Source organism: Streptopelia decaocto (assembly GCF_964273445.1).
Source record: "Streptopelia decaocto genome assembly, chromosome: 5".
In the NCBI taxonomy this organism is placed as follows: domain Eukaryota; kingdom Metazoa; phylum Chordata; class Aves; order Columbiformes; family Columbidae; genus Streptopelia; species Streptopelia decaocto.
This window is the reverse complement of record NC_138659.1, coordinates 55,467,287-55,483,344: the sequence shown is the minus strand read 5'-3', so window position 1 is coordinate 55,483,344 and position 16,058 is coordinate 55,467,287. Positions and strand designations below refer to the sequence as shown.

The 16,058-nt window shown below is 38.8% G+C and overlaps 1 protein-coding gene across 6 annotated transcripts in view; it reads left to right on the top strand.

Moving 5' to 3' along the window:
- The window catches only part of EXOC6 (exocyst complex component 6), a 93,935-nt gene that overhangs the window by 62,152 nt on the left and 15,725 nt on the right, over window positions 1–16,058 (top strand). For all 6 annotated transcript variants that reach the window (XM_082052947.1, XM_082052945.1, XM_082052944.1 and 3 more), the window contains one exon: window positions 6,696–6,769. In XM_082052947.1, coding sequence (XP_081909073.1) covers window positions 6,696–6,769 — 74 coding nt within the window. The remainder of the gene's footprint in view (window positions 1–6,695; window positions 6,770–16,058) is intronic.

Genomic DNA, 16,058 nt, shown 5'->3' with positions numbered 1-16,058 from the left:
CAGCTGTCATTTGCTCTCTGGGATCTTTTCAGACCTATTTCCTTGCAGCCTTTGCCCTATTTTGTACCATCGTAATTTCTGTTACCGCTCTTTTGCCAACTTTGGTTACTGCACAGTGGAAACTTCAGTCAGTGAAGAGACATTAGTGGAGTTTTCATATAATCTAACATTACAACATTTCATTATTTTAAGAGTAAAATATAACCTTAGACAACATGTTTTGTTATATGTAGCTGTTACACTGAGCATATGGCGTGGACAGAACATGGGAAACCTGGGGCAAAAATTAGAACATTTCAGAAAACCAGTAACTTAAAAACTGAAAATGCATTCTTTCCACCATCGTGTAATTTCTAGCATCAGCTGTACAGGTGCGAGTAGAATAGATTTTAATTCATCCTTTCTGCAAAGCATATTAGAAAAAAATTGGTTTTGTGCAGAAGCACTTGGGGTAGTTTAAGTAAAATTAGGGAAGCTTGTCAGAATAGCACATTGCAACAAATGACATTTTACAATCTGTGGATCAGCACAAGATTTTGCTCAGAGACTGCTTTGCTGTTGTGGTTTCATTCATAAGGTCCATCACAGGCACATTCCAGGCCTCACTGTGATGTCTGTGATTTATGTTCTTGCTCATCACCCTCCCCCAGCTTTATTCTTTGAAACTTTGGGATTAATGGATACGACAGTGACATTTCAATTAGTGCTTAGAGTGTGTGAATAACTCACAATTGCTGGGTAGTTTCCTACTGTATTGCATACATGGGTTTGACATTTTACTTATAGACACAATGGAGTATACTCAGATGCGTTTTGAACTAAGGAGTTATGTGAGATGTTGAAAATTATGAATATCTGAAGATAAATTTTTAAAAGTTCTTGGCAATATTCTAGATATTTATTCTGATATTTAACATTGCATTTTTTATTATTTCTAATATGAACTGAAGGAGATCTAAATAAAAGCAGGGAAATGCGATTACTTGACAGATTGTTTTTCTTTTCTGTTAAAAAGTAATCAACAGTCCAACAAACAACCCACCAATCTGTTAATGAACAGCAATCTGTTAAAGTCAGTAAGTGCTGAAGTTCTTAGTCATAGCAAATAGCTAGAATGATAAGTGGACTTCCAAGAAAGGAAGGTGGAAGGGAAGGAAGGGATCTTGTGGTGAACTCTGGGATTTCATTATCCTGCATTGCATTTCTCTGCAAAATATCTAACTTCAAGAAGCAGATCAGAAAATCTGAAAGTATCTGGTACTTCTGTTCAAGAATAGGAATGGTGGTCTTCTCTGATTTTATATATATATATATGTGTGTGTGTGTGTGTGTGTGTGTACATAAAAGGTGTGAACTTCTTGCTCTGCTTCTAATAAGTTTTTTGGTTTTTTTCCAAACATTCCAAAAGCTTTCAATTTTATTTCAGTATGTCCTGTTCTAATTGAAGTATTTTTCCACTCTCTCTACATATTTTACAACTTAGTGCAGTGTACTACCTCTCTATTTTACACCAGTCTTTCTCACTGGTGATCTTCCACAAGGATGATTGGGATTCTTAGGATCATATTCATAAAAATAGAAAAATATTAGGTCACATTGAATAAAACCCAAAGAAGAGTCTTTTGCCTGAACATTGCATTTCAGTCTCCTGAGGAGGGAAATAGGTTGGGCAGGAGAGGCATTTGCCCTTTCTTGAAGATTAAATTGGAATGTGGGTTGCTCTGTCTCACTTTGTGACAAGCAAGGTGTACATAATAGAAAATGAACTTTTCAGAGACATCATCAAGAACTAGATATCTTACATCAGCATTTAGTCAGGGAACTAGAACTTGTCAGAAATTCTAATTGCTGGAAAAGTTATCAATAATTTTTCTAATTTATGTGTTTTAACATAGCTGAATTGTGAGACAGGATTAATTGCCAGAAGGAGGTGTGATCCAGTGGGCATCCTGCTTCACAGAATCACAGAATGTTTGGGATTGGAAGGCACCTCAAAAGATCATCCAGTCCAGTCCTCCTGCTGGAGGAGGAACAGGTAGATGAGGTTACACAGGAATGTGTCCAGGCAGGTTTTGAATGTCTTCAGAGAAGGAGACTCCACAGCCTCCCTGGGCAATCTATTCCAGGGTTCTGTCACCTTCACTGAGAAGAAGTTTCCTCTCAAATTTAAGTGAAACCTCTTGTGTTCCAGTTTGAACCCATTACCCCTTGTCTTACCATTGGTTGTCACTGTGACATTAATCTGTGCAAGGATGAAAAGGTTTTGGCTCCTGCCTATAATGAGCATGGGTTAACAGAGAATTAGCACAATGCAGGATGCAATGTACCTTCCTACCCAGCCCTATGCAGGGATTCCTGCCAGTTTTTTTACTTCTTTGCCCTCTGTGTGGAAAGCTGTCGAGCAAGAGAGATCTTGATCCGAGTGCTCTCTGTTGAGCATAGGTGAAGCTTCCCTCCATCCTACATGAAGGTGATCTCCAGGTGGGCATGCCAGAAGCTGAGGAACCCAAATCCTGTTTTTTCCTTGAAAAGACACAATACTCTCCTCGGGAGGTGGCGGGGCGTCACTTTACCTGCCTCCTATCCCATCTGGGAAGCCAGGTTAACTTAGCTCACTTGAGACCATCCTTCATCTGCCGGTCACATATGGCAGCACGGGAGTGAGGGCAACCGGGGAGACGTCCCCCGTCTGGGGGCAGGGCTGGGGCTCTGCCTGGCCAGCTGGCAGCTCCCTCAGCGCCGCTCCCCTCCAGGCGTGTTTGAACAGCTGGAGCCTCCAACAGGGCTGCGAAGTGGCTGCGGTTGCTGAAATAGTCGCCTGATTCTCCACTTTGCCTTTAAAAATACAGTTTTAACTTTGCTGTCCTGCCTGTGAATCAATGCTATGAGGCTAAAGTAAAACTGTCCTAATTTAGCTTTTGATCCAAAGTCTGGACTCTGTTTTTTTAATTTCTGCCATTGAGCTGCAAAACTATTAGTCAGGAATTAGGTACAGAATTCCCAGACCAACAGAGGCACAGTCAGGTGAAGCCTAAAAGATGGGGTATTGAGAGAATAAAATTAAGAGACCTGCTAATAAATCTAGAAATGTGTAGAAATTCAGAACAATTTAGAATTAAAGATGTCTGAAATTCCATTTTAGCAGACACAGCTTTTTTCTTAAGGTAGCTATTAATATATATATACATCAATTCACATATATCCAGTATACAAAATGTAATGAAAAAATCAAAGCTAAGCATTCAAAAGAAAATTGACTGAAATAATCTTTACAATATTTATATTTACCATTCTTTTGTATGTGTTACCTCCCAGCCTGTTTTTTGTATTATTACATACTTTTTTCACCAGATCCTACCTCCTGTAAATTCCCAAATTGGCTGTTGTAGGAAGTACATTGAGTTTGTACACATTGTGGACACACATTGTGCCCAAGATCCTGTTCTATATACACAGAAAAGGTCTACACAGTATCAGCAAAGTGCAGGAAAATAAGATGTTAACAAAAACATTGTGAATAGTAGATCCATGTAATGCATGTTTTCAGCTTATTTTCCCCCAAACATTGAAGTTTCTGATTCAAACAGCCAAGCAGCCAGTTGTTTGCCTCTATATGTGACAGTTTAATGGTGATCTTTACATTTCATACTCATATATTATAAAATTCCTTAATACTCTTTTGCACACTGAAACAACCAACCAACCAGCCCCCTACCCCTCCAAATCCTCTTAAAGCCTACAATGAATGTAGGGGGTGAATATTTTAAAATATGTATATAAATGACAATGTTTCATTACTATCTGAAAAACACCCTTAGGACAGAGACATTAAGAATGTTAATCCTGTTCTTACAATATCTTCCTAAAATGCTGTGCAGTAGAAAATATTTAATTAGGTTTGTAAAATTGTTAGAAAAACTTCAAAGCCCTGAGCCGAGGGCAGAGGGGGAACTGTCTGACCGTTAGCATAAGTAGATTACCCTTTTGCCCTTTGAACTCATAAAATTGTAATAATGAAACAATTTATACTGTAGTCACCGGTCAAAAATGACCCAAATGTGAGAATAAATGCTGCACATGCATTCATAACATAGAATTGTAGTTAAAGAGAACAAAGCTTATACAATAATTAAGTTGGGTACCTTGTGTGGTTCTCGTTCTGTAGCTGCAATGGTAATATGTACTACATAGAGAAATTAAATCATACCGCACTGTTTCATGCATTAGGATGAATTCCAAATGGTGTTAGACTGATTAGCTGCAGAAAGGATGCAAATATTTACCCTGTGGCAAGCGAAAGTCTACCACTGTAGGAGAGTACCTCCCAAAGTATTAAGTGCCGATAACTAACCGAAAACTTTTGCTGTGGGTCATGCGTTTCTGTTACATTCACTTGCCAGTTTTGTAGCCATTCCTTTGCCATTGAGCTTCCTTCTCCTGTGCTACCAGTGTGGAGTGGCTGGAGGAGCTCAGGGTCTGGTGGGAAAGGCTGCTCTCAGTGTACTGTGTGTAAAGGGAAAGTGATATTGGATCAGATACAGACAGGCCTTATCTTTCAAGAATAGTACAGGTTCTCCTTCTTTGTTCAGAGGATGTAGAAGAGACTGCTTCTGACCATTATGCTGATCCCCCTTGTCAGTGTGCAGCCACAGCTCACAACCCGTGTAGCTCTTTTTAGCTGTTTGCTGTGGGGCATCGCTAAGGGTTCCCTGCTATAGTGCGGTGTCCCATTTTAAACACTGTTGGCTGACCACAGGGGCTGGCATTGCAGGCCTGTCTGTCCCTGAGGAAAGGGTGATCCCACTGGCCATGAAGTGCCTGCAGAAGACAGCCATGGAGGCACCCAGCCCCTTAGCCTGGGCTGTTCAGAAGGTGCTTTCATAGGCCTGGAGATCTTTTGTTCTTCTGCAGGTTGGTGTTGTACAGACCACTTTCTCTTTGCTGCTTCGGGAGTTTATTATTAAGCAAACTCACACTATAAAATGCTGGGGTTAGGATTTACTTTTCTACTGTTTTTTCATTTTTTTTTTAATTTAAAAAGCATCTTTGTGGTAGATTGAAAAGACGGTGTTGCTTATAAAGTAGCAAAAACAAACCATTTAGAATTTAGACTTGAATACAGTAATCAGTGAGAATTTGCCAACTGTTAGCAATACTTCTATGTGAATTTACAGTGTTTGACTGCTATTTTTTATTCCTTTAGTTGAAGAAGAATCAAGTAATATTCCAATTTAATACATTCTCTGTTACATGACTGTCCATAAAAAATTTTGCACTACTGTAATACAAGTAATAAATTCTCCTACTGGTAAAGCTGCTACTCTGATACTATATTAATCTATTACTAAGCTATTCTTAGATGTTCTGAGATGGTCTTCATAGCTTCTTGTACCACTTAAGTTAGAATCTTTATTATTTTCATTTACAATTGCATCCCATATAATCATTTTTAGACTTGTGAATGTAGTCCGTCTGAATTCATTAGTTTGCTTTACACTGAAAACAAACATTCAGAAGAAAATGATTGAACCCATTACATTACCATCCTGTTAGCTCGGACACCGGTGTCTTTCTGTATGTTACTTTCACTTATGATCCAATTTTTCTTACTAGCCATTGAAAAAATAAATCTATTAAGTATTACATATTACTTTTAAATGTTAGTAGGAGTTGATGTGACACAGTAGAGCTGAGTACTGGATCCAGAATTTTTTTTATACATATATTTGGTTTCCACTGTCATTGAATGGCCTGTTTCTCAAACTTGGAAGAAAAAATGTTACCTTTCACTGCCGCAGACGATACCTCTAAGAGTATTGTAGTGATATCTGCTTTGTTTTGTTAAGAGCTTCAGCTCTTAACATAAGAGCTGAAGAGCATAAGAAAAATTATCTTAAGCCCTTTTGAAGTAAGATATCTAACTACAGTGGGGCTATGAGGCAGTAGCAGTTTCTGCAAGTGTCTTTGTTATTAGTGTGTGACTGGGATAAGAACAACGAAAAGTATATTTACTTTTAAGTTTGACAATTATTGATAATTTCCTAATGTAAACAAATAACTGAGTTTTTTCATTACCATAAGGGTTATCATTTTTAAAAATTTTAGTATAGTTTTGCCTTCCAATTTTGACAGCCTGTTTTGAAGTTCAAAAAGAGCAGAAGTTCATTATTGATCACTTAGCTAAAAGGTGTGAACAGGAATTTCAGCTCTGCTCTGATTGTGCCACATAGAACTTTCCACCTGTCACCTGCACATTAAACTAACCCCCACCTTAGTGTTTGCCTTTTAGTGCTGTTTGGCTGGAGGTGGGTTTTTATAGCATGGGTGCTGTAACAAAAGCAGATGTTTGAAAATATGTTGACAGCCATGGAACTGGTATTCTTTCAAATTTTTTCAGTAATCACCTCAGGCGAAAAAAAGTTGTCGGCTTCTGTGGTTGTAGTATTGCTACTGGGTTAGAATTTTAAGCAAAATTATTAATAATACTTCTACAGGTATTATTCTTTGGGATTGTTGAAAAAATTGTGGTAAAGTTGTTTGTTGGTTTGTTTGCTTTTAGTCACTGTTAGTAGTTTACTTCTATCAAACCGGTCTCATTTTAGTGCTAGCTAGCATTTATATTGCATAAAGCTTGATTTTCTGATAGATTTTTAGAAAAAAAATACATCTGTAATGTTTTTAACCTTTCTTTGCAGTGTTTGCTAGTTCTGAGCCTGTGCCAGGATTCCAGGGAGACACCCTGCAGTTAGCTTTCATCGACCTCAGACAAGTAAGACACTAGTTGTTGGTTTTTATCCTGCTAATTTCCCCTTTTGGCCAATGCTGAAGTTATTAAATTCAAGAACCTTTCATGTTTTTGCATTCCCATGTAATTAGTTTTGAAAAGCAGTTATTTGAAGTGTTATTAGTGGCACTATTCCCCATAATTCAGCAAAGAACTGTTTCTCCAGTGTGTTGTTAGGGGGCACTGTGCCACTGGTGGTACTGTTACATGCATATAAGATTGAATTTTGGTCCTGACAATTTTTAAAGATCTTGTGATGCCTTTTTGCAAGAGTGTACATGTTAACTGATGTGTGCTGGCCTGATTTCATTCTGAGCAATTGTTCCTGTCTACAAAACTACTCCCTGGAGACCAGAATTGGGCATGTTATCATTTAGCATTTCCTTTCTTTAATTTGCTACATAGAATTCTTTTAAACTCCTGAAAAGCAGCTTTATTCGAACTGTCTGATCTTTATTCTATATCAAATTTAATTTTAAATGCCTTAATATTGGAAGCACTTTTCCACAGTTCTTGCCAAAAAGGTTTTTCCAGACTAAATTCTACTTATCTTAATTTCACATAGTTATTTCTATTCCCTGCTCTCTGTAAATTCTGACACTATATCCACCCATAGCAATTAATTTTCAAAAATGTTTCATACCTGAAGTATGCTTTTAGAAAGGATTTATTATTTCACAGGATTGCAAGAATAAGTGTCATTTAAATAGTGACATGAATCATTAACTGCACATGGAGGGTCTTAAGCTTTCTGCAGATGTTCGTGATATTTTTCAGCACCATTATGAGCCTGTCAAAGTCACCAGAAAAGAGAAGAAATGTGGAAAGAAATCCATACCAAATTATCTATATAGTAAGAAAGTTTTTGCTTTTAAGAGTTTAGTAGGTTTTTCACAGCAAGATGACGAAAAGGTATTTCATAAGGGAAAATTCCTGAAGCAAAAGTATTCAATTTTTTCTTAATGGTTAGAAAGGGCTTCATTGTATTTTTAAATGAAGGAGTTAAAAGGCAGAGTTGTCTGTTACACTCTCACAGTAATATAACAGTGAACAATATCTACAATGGGATAAGTGTAGACTACCTGAGGAGGATATAGGATCGTGACCATAAGGGGTTTTTTTCATGTGATACTTGTACATTAGGAGTTCCAGAATTCAGTATGTAAAGATGTACGCTGTCAGACTTCAAATACAGCAAATCTTGCCTTGACGAGCAGCCTTCCTCTTTTGGATTCTTTTTATTGTACTTTTATTATCTATGTTAGAAGTGACTAAACATCTTCCAATTTCTCCTAAGCCAGTTTAGTTGAAGGGAAAGGATATTGAGAGATTTTGGCACTATTTCTGTCATCCACCTAAGTGGTATAAATCCTTGCAGAGCTTATGTTTGTTTCAAGGGAAAACGTAATTTCCAGATATGCAGGAGGGCAGGATGTGTACATAGTTGCTACAGGAGATAAATAATATTTTCGTATGTTTTAAGAACCAACTGTCGAGCATGTCACATAAATAGGGATTATGTTGCTTATGATAGCTCTCAGTTTATGTTAGCAACTTGTATTTAGGATTCTCTTGATGTGAGTAACGCTTTATAGAGGATTTTCTGTATGCCATGGGAATCTAATCGATTTCAGATACTTTGTGAACAGCAGAAGTCTGGGCAACTCTCTTTATCAGATTGCAATTGGAGCTGGCAGATGTAGAGTAGTTCTAGTATATTTGTTTGGTTGGGGGGTTTTTACTATATTTTTGCATGCCTCACCAAAATGTCTTACAAGTACGCATTAAAAAGATTATTTAGTAAGGATTTGCAGTGGTTTTTCTCTCTTCCTTATTTGTGTTCCATTTCTATCTTAATAGGGTGGATGACAGTTCTTTTCAAGAATACTTAGAAAGGCAACAGAGCCTTTTTCAGAAAGTTCTTATGAAAGGTCATGCTTCTGTTTTTTAGTTTGAATTTGATACTTCTTCATGAATTGCAGGATATGAAAGATAAGGAAGTAGGTCCAGTGGTCAGGTTTTACCTGCCCACCCGGACTGTGCCCTGAGGTCAAACTCCTGATATTGGCTGTTTGGTACAGAGGAGCTGATGACAGGTAGGGGCTGATACAAGGGGGAAAGCTTGAACCGTATCAAAGCTAAAAGGCAGGAGATTTGGGACTCAGTGAGAGACTGTAGCTAAAAGATGGATCAGCAGGATTGCCCTCTTCTTAAAAAGCAGCTGACCTGCAAGGGAAAAGACTTTATCGTCCTGCCAATCACATGGTTGCTAATGGAAGCCAGTTATCTCAACAACAGCTTACTCTCTCTGTGTTGTGCTAGGGCAGTGTGTGAGATTAATGAGGACTGGGCAGTAGAATGTTGTAGCACGTTTAACTAAAGAAGTCAAGTCACAAGGAGCTGGCTTGGAAGACAGAGAGGGAAGAGCCACACTTGGATGATTACCGTGGTGGGAGGAGCAGCTTTAAAAAGAATTGCCATAGGTATTTTTGTCCTGACAATTCCTGATCCTCCGTTTTTCCTTGAAGACAATGTACTGACAGCATCTTGTCCCCAGCAAGCCCACTTCTTTCCTTCTTTCTTCCACAGACATAAAAGAGCAAACAAAAACAGTTGGCATGAGGAAGAGTTGCTTCTAAGGAGAGAACAGTAGCAGGAAGCTCTGAGATGCCAGGAATCATCAAGGGGCAGGCACTTACCAATGTCCCCTTGGATAAGCCACCTCTCTCTGCTTATACTATGCCCTCTTATGCTCTTGTCATACTTAACATGCTCATTAAAGATCTTAGTAATCTGTAGAAACCCTAGTCAATGAAGATTTTTTTTGCTATTCCTGTAACCATAGTATCTCAGCATCTTATAGAGGTGACTTAGTGTTGTTGGCTAATCACACATTGTGCTACTGATCACACAGAGAGATCACACAGAGAATCACACAGCCATGATCATCTAGAAACTTGCAGCTCCAGCTAGTTTAGCAGCTCCTAAAGCAGCAAGCAGCTGCTAAGAAAATGAGGATAGATTTGTGGTTCTGTACAGCTGTAGCAATTGTGTCATGCCTCATGCCACTTGTCTTAGTGTATGACCCAAGGTTATACCCTACGTGCACCCTTTCACCCCACTCACTTAAAGCCACTGAGGGGCAGGCCAGCTCAGCAAGGCGATTAACAAAGTGGCATGTGCTGCTTTAAAGAGACTGGTTTCTGGCATCTTGTGAAGATGACCCAGGTCTCCTGCGACCTGCATCACTCTCTGAAGATTATCTCTTGCTACTGTCTATATAGAGACCCTGGGTAAATTAGCGCAGTGGCCCAAAGTAAGGTGGAATGAACTTTGAGGATTTTGCTACCAATTCAGATCCTAGGTCAATTGGAATTAACCTTGAAAAGTAAACAGGTCTTAGTTCATCTTACTTGAATTAGTCTCTGAGGAAGCTCAGCCTCCAACATGAATTAGTTTTGTCCTGGTTATGATCTGTTCCTTAGTGCTTAAAGACTAGGGTTACAGTTCTGGAATGTAAAGCAGTTTCTTGGATGTCCTGGACACTTAAATACTGTGAGGAAAAGGCCTGAATCTTAAAATTTGTGCATTATTCTTTGGAGAGCCAGTGTAGTGTGCAGCAGACAGGTAGCCTGAGAGGTCAGCAGTTGCCATCCTAGAGCAGATTTCCTGATTCTTAGCCAATTGGGTGGTAAAAAGATGCCTGTTCTTGAAATCACATCATTGCCTGCAGAGTTATAACCTAAGCTGCGAAGGTAGCTTGTCTTTTTTACACTTGTGACTTCACAAGTTGTTTCTGTTGTTTCTTTCCACCACAAGCACTAGTCCGGTTTCAAACACACCTTGTTCCTTTACTCAGACAAGTACTCAGCTAGCTTGATTATTGTGGAATTTCCTTATTTTGCCAGGAATGAGAACTGTGTGTCTTCTGTATTCTTTTAGCACTTAAGTACACATTGTTAACATCCTCCAGTTGCTGTCAGTGCTGGTCCTGCAGCAGGGGCAGCCATCTCAAGTGAACATCATCATATGCTCTTGGTAACCCCAGAGTTAAGCAACCATTGTAGCACTATCTCCACCCACATGGTAACACAGAGTTTACAATCTGATACTGGTGTCCCCCAGTCTGGGAGACCAAGGTCTCTGAACAGCAGTGTCCATAAATTCTGCATAGGTATGGAACAAAATTCTTGAAGATTTCCAGCAATTTCTGTTAACATTTTGCTAACATTAGAGATAAATTAGACATAAAGTCATAATGCAGTCAGTGTGATTAATATACCATGTACCATGGAAACATTACATGATACATTTTTGTCAGACTTTTGCTTATTATGTGTGTAAATAAGCATGTAGATAAGCACTTCTATGAGCTCAATTTATTGGTAATACACTATATGTATTCCTTCTAAAAACTGATACCTGATATTTAAAAGTGTAATACATCTTCTTCTGATTCCAAAGCATAATGGAAATTACATTGATAGTTTCTTGGGTTGCTTAACCGTTTACTTTGTAATGCATTTTCTGGTGTATTGTTGGTGAGAACTATTGCTGACCTTCTGAACTGTAGTGTTGCGTGCAACAGATGTTAAGTTTATTTGAGGAGAAAATTCTTAGTAGTACTTAATATAGTCCTCCTCTTTCTTCTTTGCTTTTCATTCGTCACTGAGAGATGATACTGTCTTTGTGATAAACTCAGAAGTAACTCATTGTAGGTAGGAACCGTGTAACAGATCACTGGCCTTCAATCCCAGCCATGGGATTGTCTGCCACTAAACACAGGCTGACAGCTCAGGCTTCCCCACTGTTTTGTTGGCAGTGTTTAATTTGAATTCATTTCCTGTGGTAGTTACTGCTTTTCATCTGTGGCTTGTTTCTGGTTCTCCAACATGCAGCATGCCGAAGCTCTCACCATCTGTGTTCCCTGTGGAGATTGCTCTTGAGCGCTTCTGTTGGGTCTCAGAGAATAAGTTGCAGCCTGTTGTCAGGCCCGTCCACCATGACTCTTGGAAGTCGAGGACACCAAGGGTGCGCTGTGGCTTCCTTCACGGGCTGCCAGCCCACACAATGCCCAGGCTTTGAAATTAGTAGAGTACATCCACCCCTGGCCTCTGCTCCAAAGAAGAGTCATGAACTGAAAAAACATCCGGGTTTTCCAAAAGGGAGAAATCCCTAACAGTATGTTTAGTAGTAAATCTTAAAAACTTCAGAGTTTAAAGATAAATGTAAGCCTCTCTTTTTTAAGGCAACAGTTTGAATTTTTAATTAGCAAGCAATATAGAGTATTTTGTCTTTCGCTTCCTGAGGGAAATGGCTGTTGAGACTTTAATCTTCACAGAGGCTCTTTCACAATGCTCACTGATCCCTTTCCCTCCGCCATGCACTCCCCAGCTTCTCTGAACAAGCAGAGGGGCACCTTACATCTGTAACATGAAGCCCAGCCTCAGGGCGCTATGTAATGGGATTTGTGCTTCTTCAGTTTTCAGTGCAATGCTGCTTATTCAACTGAAAAAAAGGATATCAGATTTCAAACAGCAACAAAACAGGAGTTGTGCCTCTCTGGATTTCAGACCATAGATCCTCACTTTGCTGGAGGAGGAAGGCAACACCTTTGCTGGCCTCCCCCTTCTCCATAAACTGATTCTGCGCTGAAGCAGGAGGAGAGCTTGAGGCACACTGTGAGCAGAGCAGGGGCGCTTCACGGCTCAGTGTCTCATGTATTTGCATCATACAGGGGTAGCATTCATATGCATACCTGTGTTCAAAATGATACAGTTATCTGAGTATGACTACATGCTAAATGTGTGTCTTATCCAGCTTGTAGGATGAAACAATGTCATTGCAGAGTCCTATACAAATACAAATGGGAATTTTTCACACAAACCTGACCATTTGTTTGTAAGCATTTATATTCCCCAATGGAATCTCTTAGTTTTGTTTTCTCCCTTTCAACTAGACGCTGTGAAGCCTGTAGATAATCACAATAGGCTCAGTTCACAAGTTGTTTGTATAGATATTTGTGAGGAAGATCTCAATCAGGGGTCTGTACACAGAAACAAGCCAGCTCATTACTGGGATGGGATTTATACCTGCCAGCTGGTAAGAATTAGGAAGCTTTGAAAACAAATGCACAGAAATTAGCAGCGAAGGGTCAAAAACAAGCATGGCTTTGGATACACTATCTTTTAAGGATTTGCAGAATCAAAGCAGGTTGGCGAGTCAGTCATTTCCTGGCAGTAGGTATTCCTACCCTGTTACTGCCAGCAACTAAGGGCACACGTGCCAGGTATTAGATGTGCGTGTGTTCTTTGGGACATTGAATCATTCATCAAATTCAGTACAGAACAGATTGTATCCAGATCAACATCTAAATGCTCCTTTTTCAGCAGAGAAGTACGAATAACATGCTGATCGCATACCAAGCTTTCACTCTAGGTCCTGACTTACTGACAATGAGGAAGCATGCCTGAAAACAGGGTTTAAAAACTCAGTGTACGAATGCTGTTACTTCACTTCAGTAGCCCTATCAATATCTTAGATAAAATGATATACATATGGCCATTTAACTACAAAATACACTACTCAGTCTATGACAAAAACTGTACCAGTTTCTCCAGAGGAAAGTATAGTAGGTTGTGCACAAAAGACTGTGTGGTGAAAGGTGTATAATGCTTAAACTGAGTGTCATCTCCTAACTGACAGTAAAGAATGCTGTAGGTACCTACACCACGGAAGTTATCAAAAACAAGAAAATAATTTTCTTGTTGTTTATTTAAGCTAGTTCATTTAAGGGGTACAAATTTCTTAGTTCTTCACTTACTGAAACAGATATATGCAAGAATTAGATGACCTGGCAAGAAATCTCTACCGTGTATTTAGAAAATGACAGAACTTGTGAAGCACTGGCTCATCTTGACTTAGAGACCTGCAGATAACAGCCTTTGCATAAGAACATAAGCCTTAGTTGAACAAGAGTGGGGGGTTTATTGTGAGGTGAATTTATATTTTTTGGAACTGAGACAGGAAATGGCATTTATTGATCTTGTTTGTCAAGTGCAGAAACACTTAGATTCTTAGAGCAGTGTAGGGGAGTTCCAGCTTCTAAATACTACCATCGCAGAAATTACTAAAAGTTTCACTGAGAGGTTGATCAAAGCAGATACTAAAAAACAAAAAAAAGTAGGCAAAAGCTGCTGTCAAGACTATTTAGATGGACATATCCGAGTCCTTATCTAAATACTACCAACTGTCACATTTAATCAGCTTTCAGCTCTTCTTAGTCATCAGTAATTTCACAATACAAGGTTTAGAAGTAGTTAATCAATTCATTCAAAACATACAGAGCTGCTGTTATGATGAAAATTTCATATCTCTGGAAAACCTTTCTGTTCAGAAAAGCTCATCCCATCGTTACAGAGGAAATTCCTGTAAGATCATGACCTAAATGGCACTAAAATTGTATCCGTGGTAGTTGAAGTGGATATCCCAATTGTACCCTGTCCGTAATACCAAAACCCAAAGGATTCAGTTTTTTCGGGCGAGATACTCGATTTCTTCAATAACCAGTATCCTACGTGTCTGGGAGACTATTTATGAAGCGGCAATTTCCAAAGACATAATGAGAGAAAGCACTAAATAAGCTTTATCTAGACATGCTTTTATTCTTCTGCAGAAGGACTTGTTGGTAGAAAAATTTCAGAAGGTTCACTTTCAGATAATTTCTCAATTAAGAAGTCTCTTGCTTGAATTAGAAGAAGTTGATCCATGTGCCATATTTGTAAGCTCATACTTACCCTTTTTTTGCGTTGCTGATATACATCCCATTCAATGAAGTTTCTCTCTAGTTTGCTTCTGCCAGCAGTTCTGCTCCCCACCTGATCCTCACCTTTATTTCTGTCATGTAAGAAATGATGTAAATGAAAGGAAGGAATATTTGGGTGCATGACTTACCTGAAGTCTGCGAATACATCATATCAAACTGTTGTCTTCCTGCTGGCAGCCAGTCGCTGCAGGATCGCTACCATTGTGTCTGGGCCCTTCTGCAGCCCTGAGCTGATAGATGGAGTTCAGTTTTGGAGCCCCCAGCTCCACAGAACTTCCTCTGAATCCTGTGGGTGCCCTGTGGTTCCTATGAGTAATGAATAAGCATTGTTAATTGAACAACACAAGAGAAGAAAAATATTGTTTTCCATCAAGTTAACTGTTATTTGTATTCTCTTAACATCTATGAGTCCTAGTTTCCCATCAGAGAGCCATGGGACTGGTAGCTGCATTAGCGTATTCAGTAATTTCTGTCCCAAAATTGCTTATATTCTTCAGCCTTAGCTAAGCTGGTAGTATCATAGACGTAGTATGGCAAGGACTTGAGTGAGTGAAATGGAATTAATGAATGTTTATTCATTTGGACCGTAGTGTCTTAGAAAAAAAAATCATATCTTCAGAAGTGCTTGTACAATATGTACCATAATGTGACACTGATCTTCTGCCAGGTGTTAATTTAGCACTGCAGAAATGTAAATTAAAAAATAATGTTCTGACTATCTGGCTGCCTCCACTCATTTGGTGAAACACGGGAGATGAAACTCTTGTATTTTCTTTCTCTTAGTACGGAGATACTAATAAGTGGCAAAAGAAATGATTGAATTTCATATTGTTACGTAAATAACTGGTTTCTGAATGAACTAATTGTACTATAAGCAGTATGAACCAGCATGATCTTAGGCACAATTTTATATCATTCTGGGCTTTTACCATATTAACATATATAGCTTTTATGGGTATGTCAGGTTTGGAGCAATTTGTCATTTTACAAGTTGCACTGTTTTAAAAAGTATTGAAATAACAAAGTTTATAGAGAAGATTCACATATAGGACTTCCCCTAAAGCATTAGTAGCAAAGGAGCACTGCAACTTGGAAGACCCCCAATCACAGAAAGAGTGGTGATGGGAGAAAAAAAAGAATGAATAAGAACAGGAATGCAAGGAAAAATTTTAAGATGGTCAAAAGGGGGGTAAGTGGAAGCAGTAGATGATGGGGAGAAAAGAAGAACTTAAAGATATGGGATGAAGGACAAAAAAAAAAGAAAAAAAGTCAGTTCCTGTCTGTAAAGTACTTTGTTGTTCTTATCCTTTTCTATCTCTGTTTATCATTTTCCATGGTTTATGCTGAGACCCATGTAGAACATTTATTTTTTACCCAGTAGAAATTTGAAGATAGGTTTTTACCCAAAGGAAAGGAAGGACTTTCAGTACACAGTTAGTGGTGTATAAA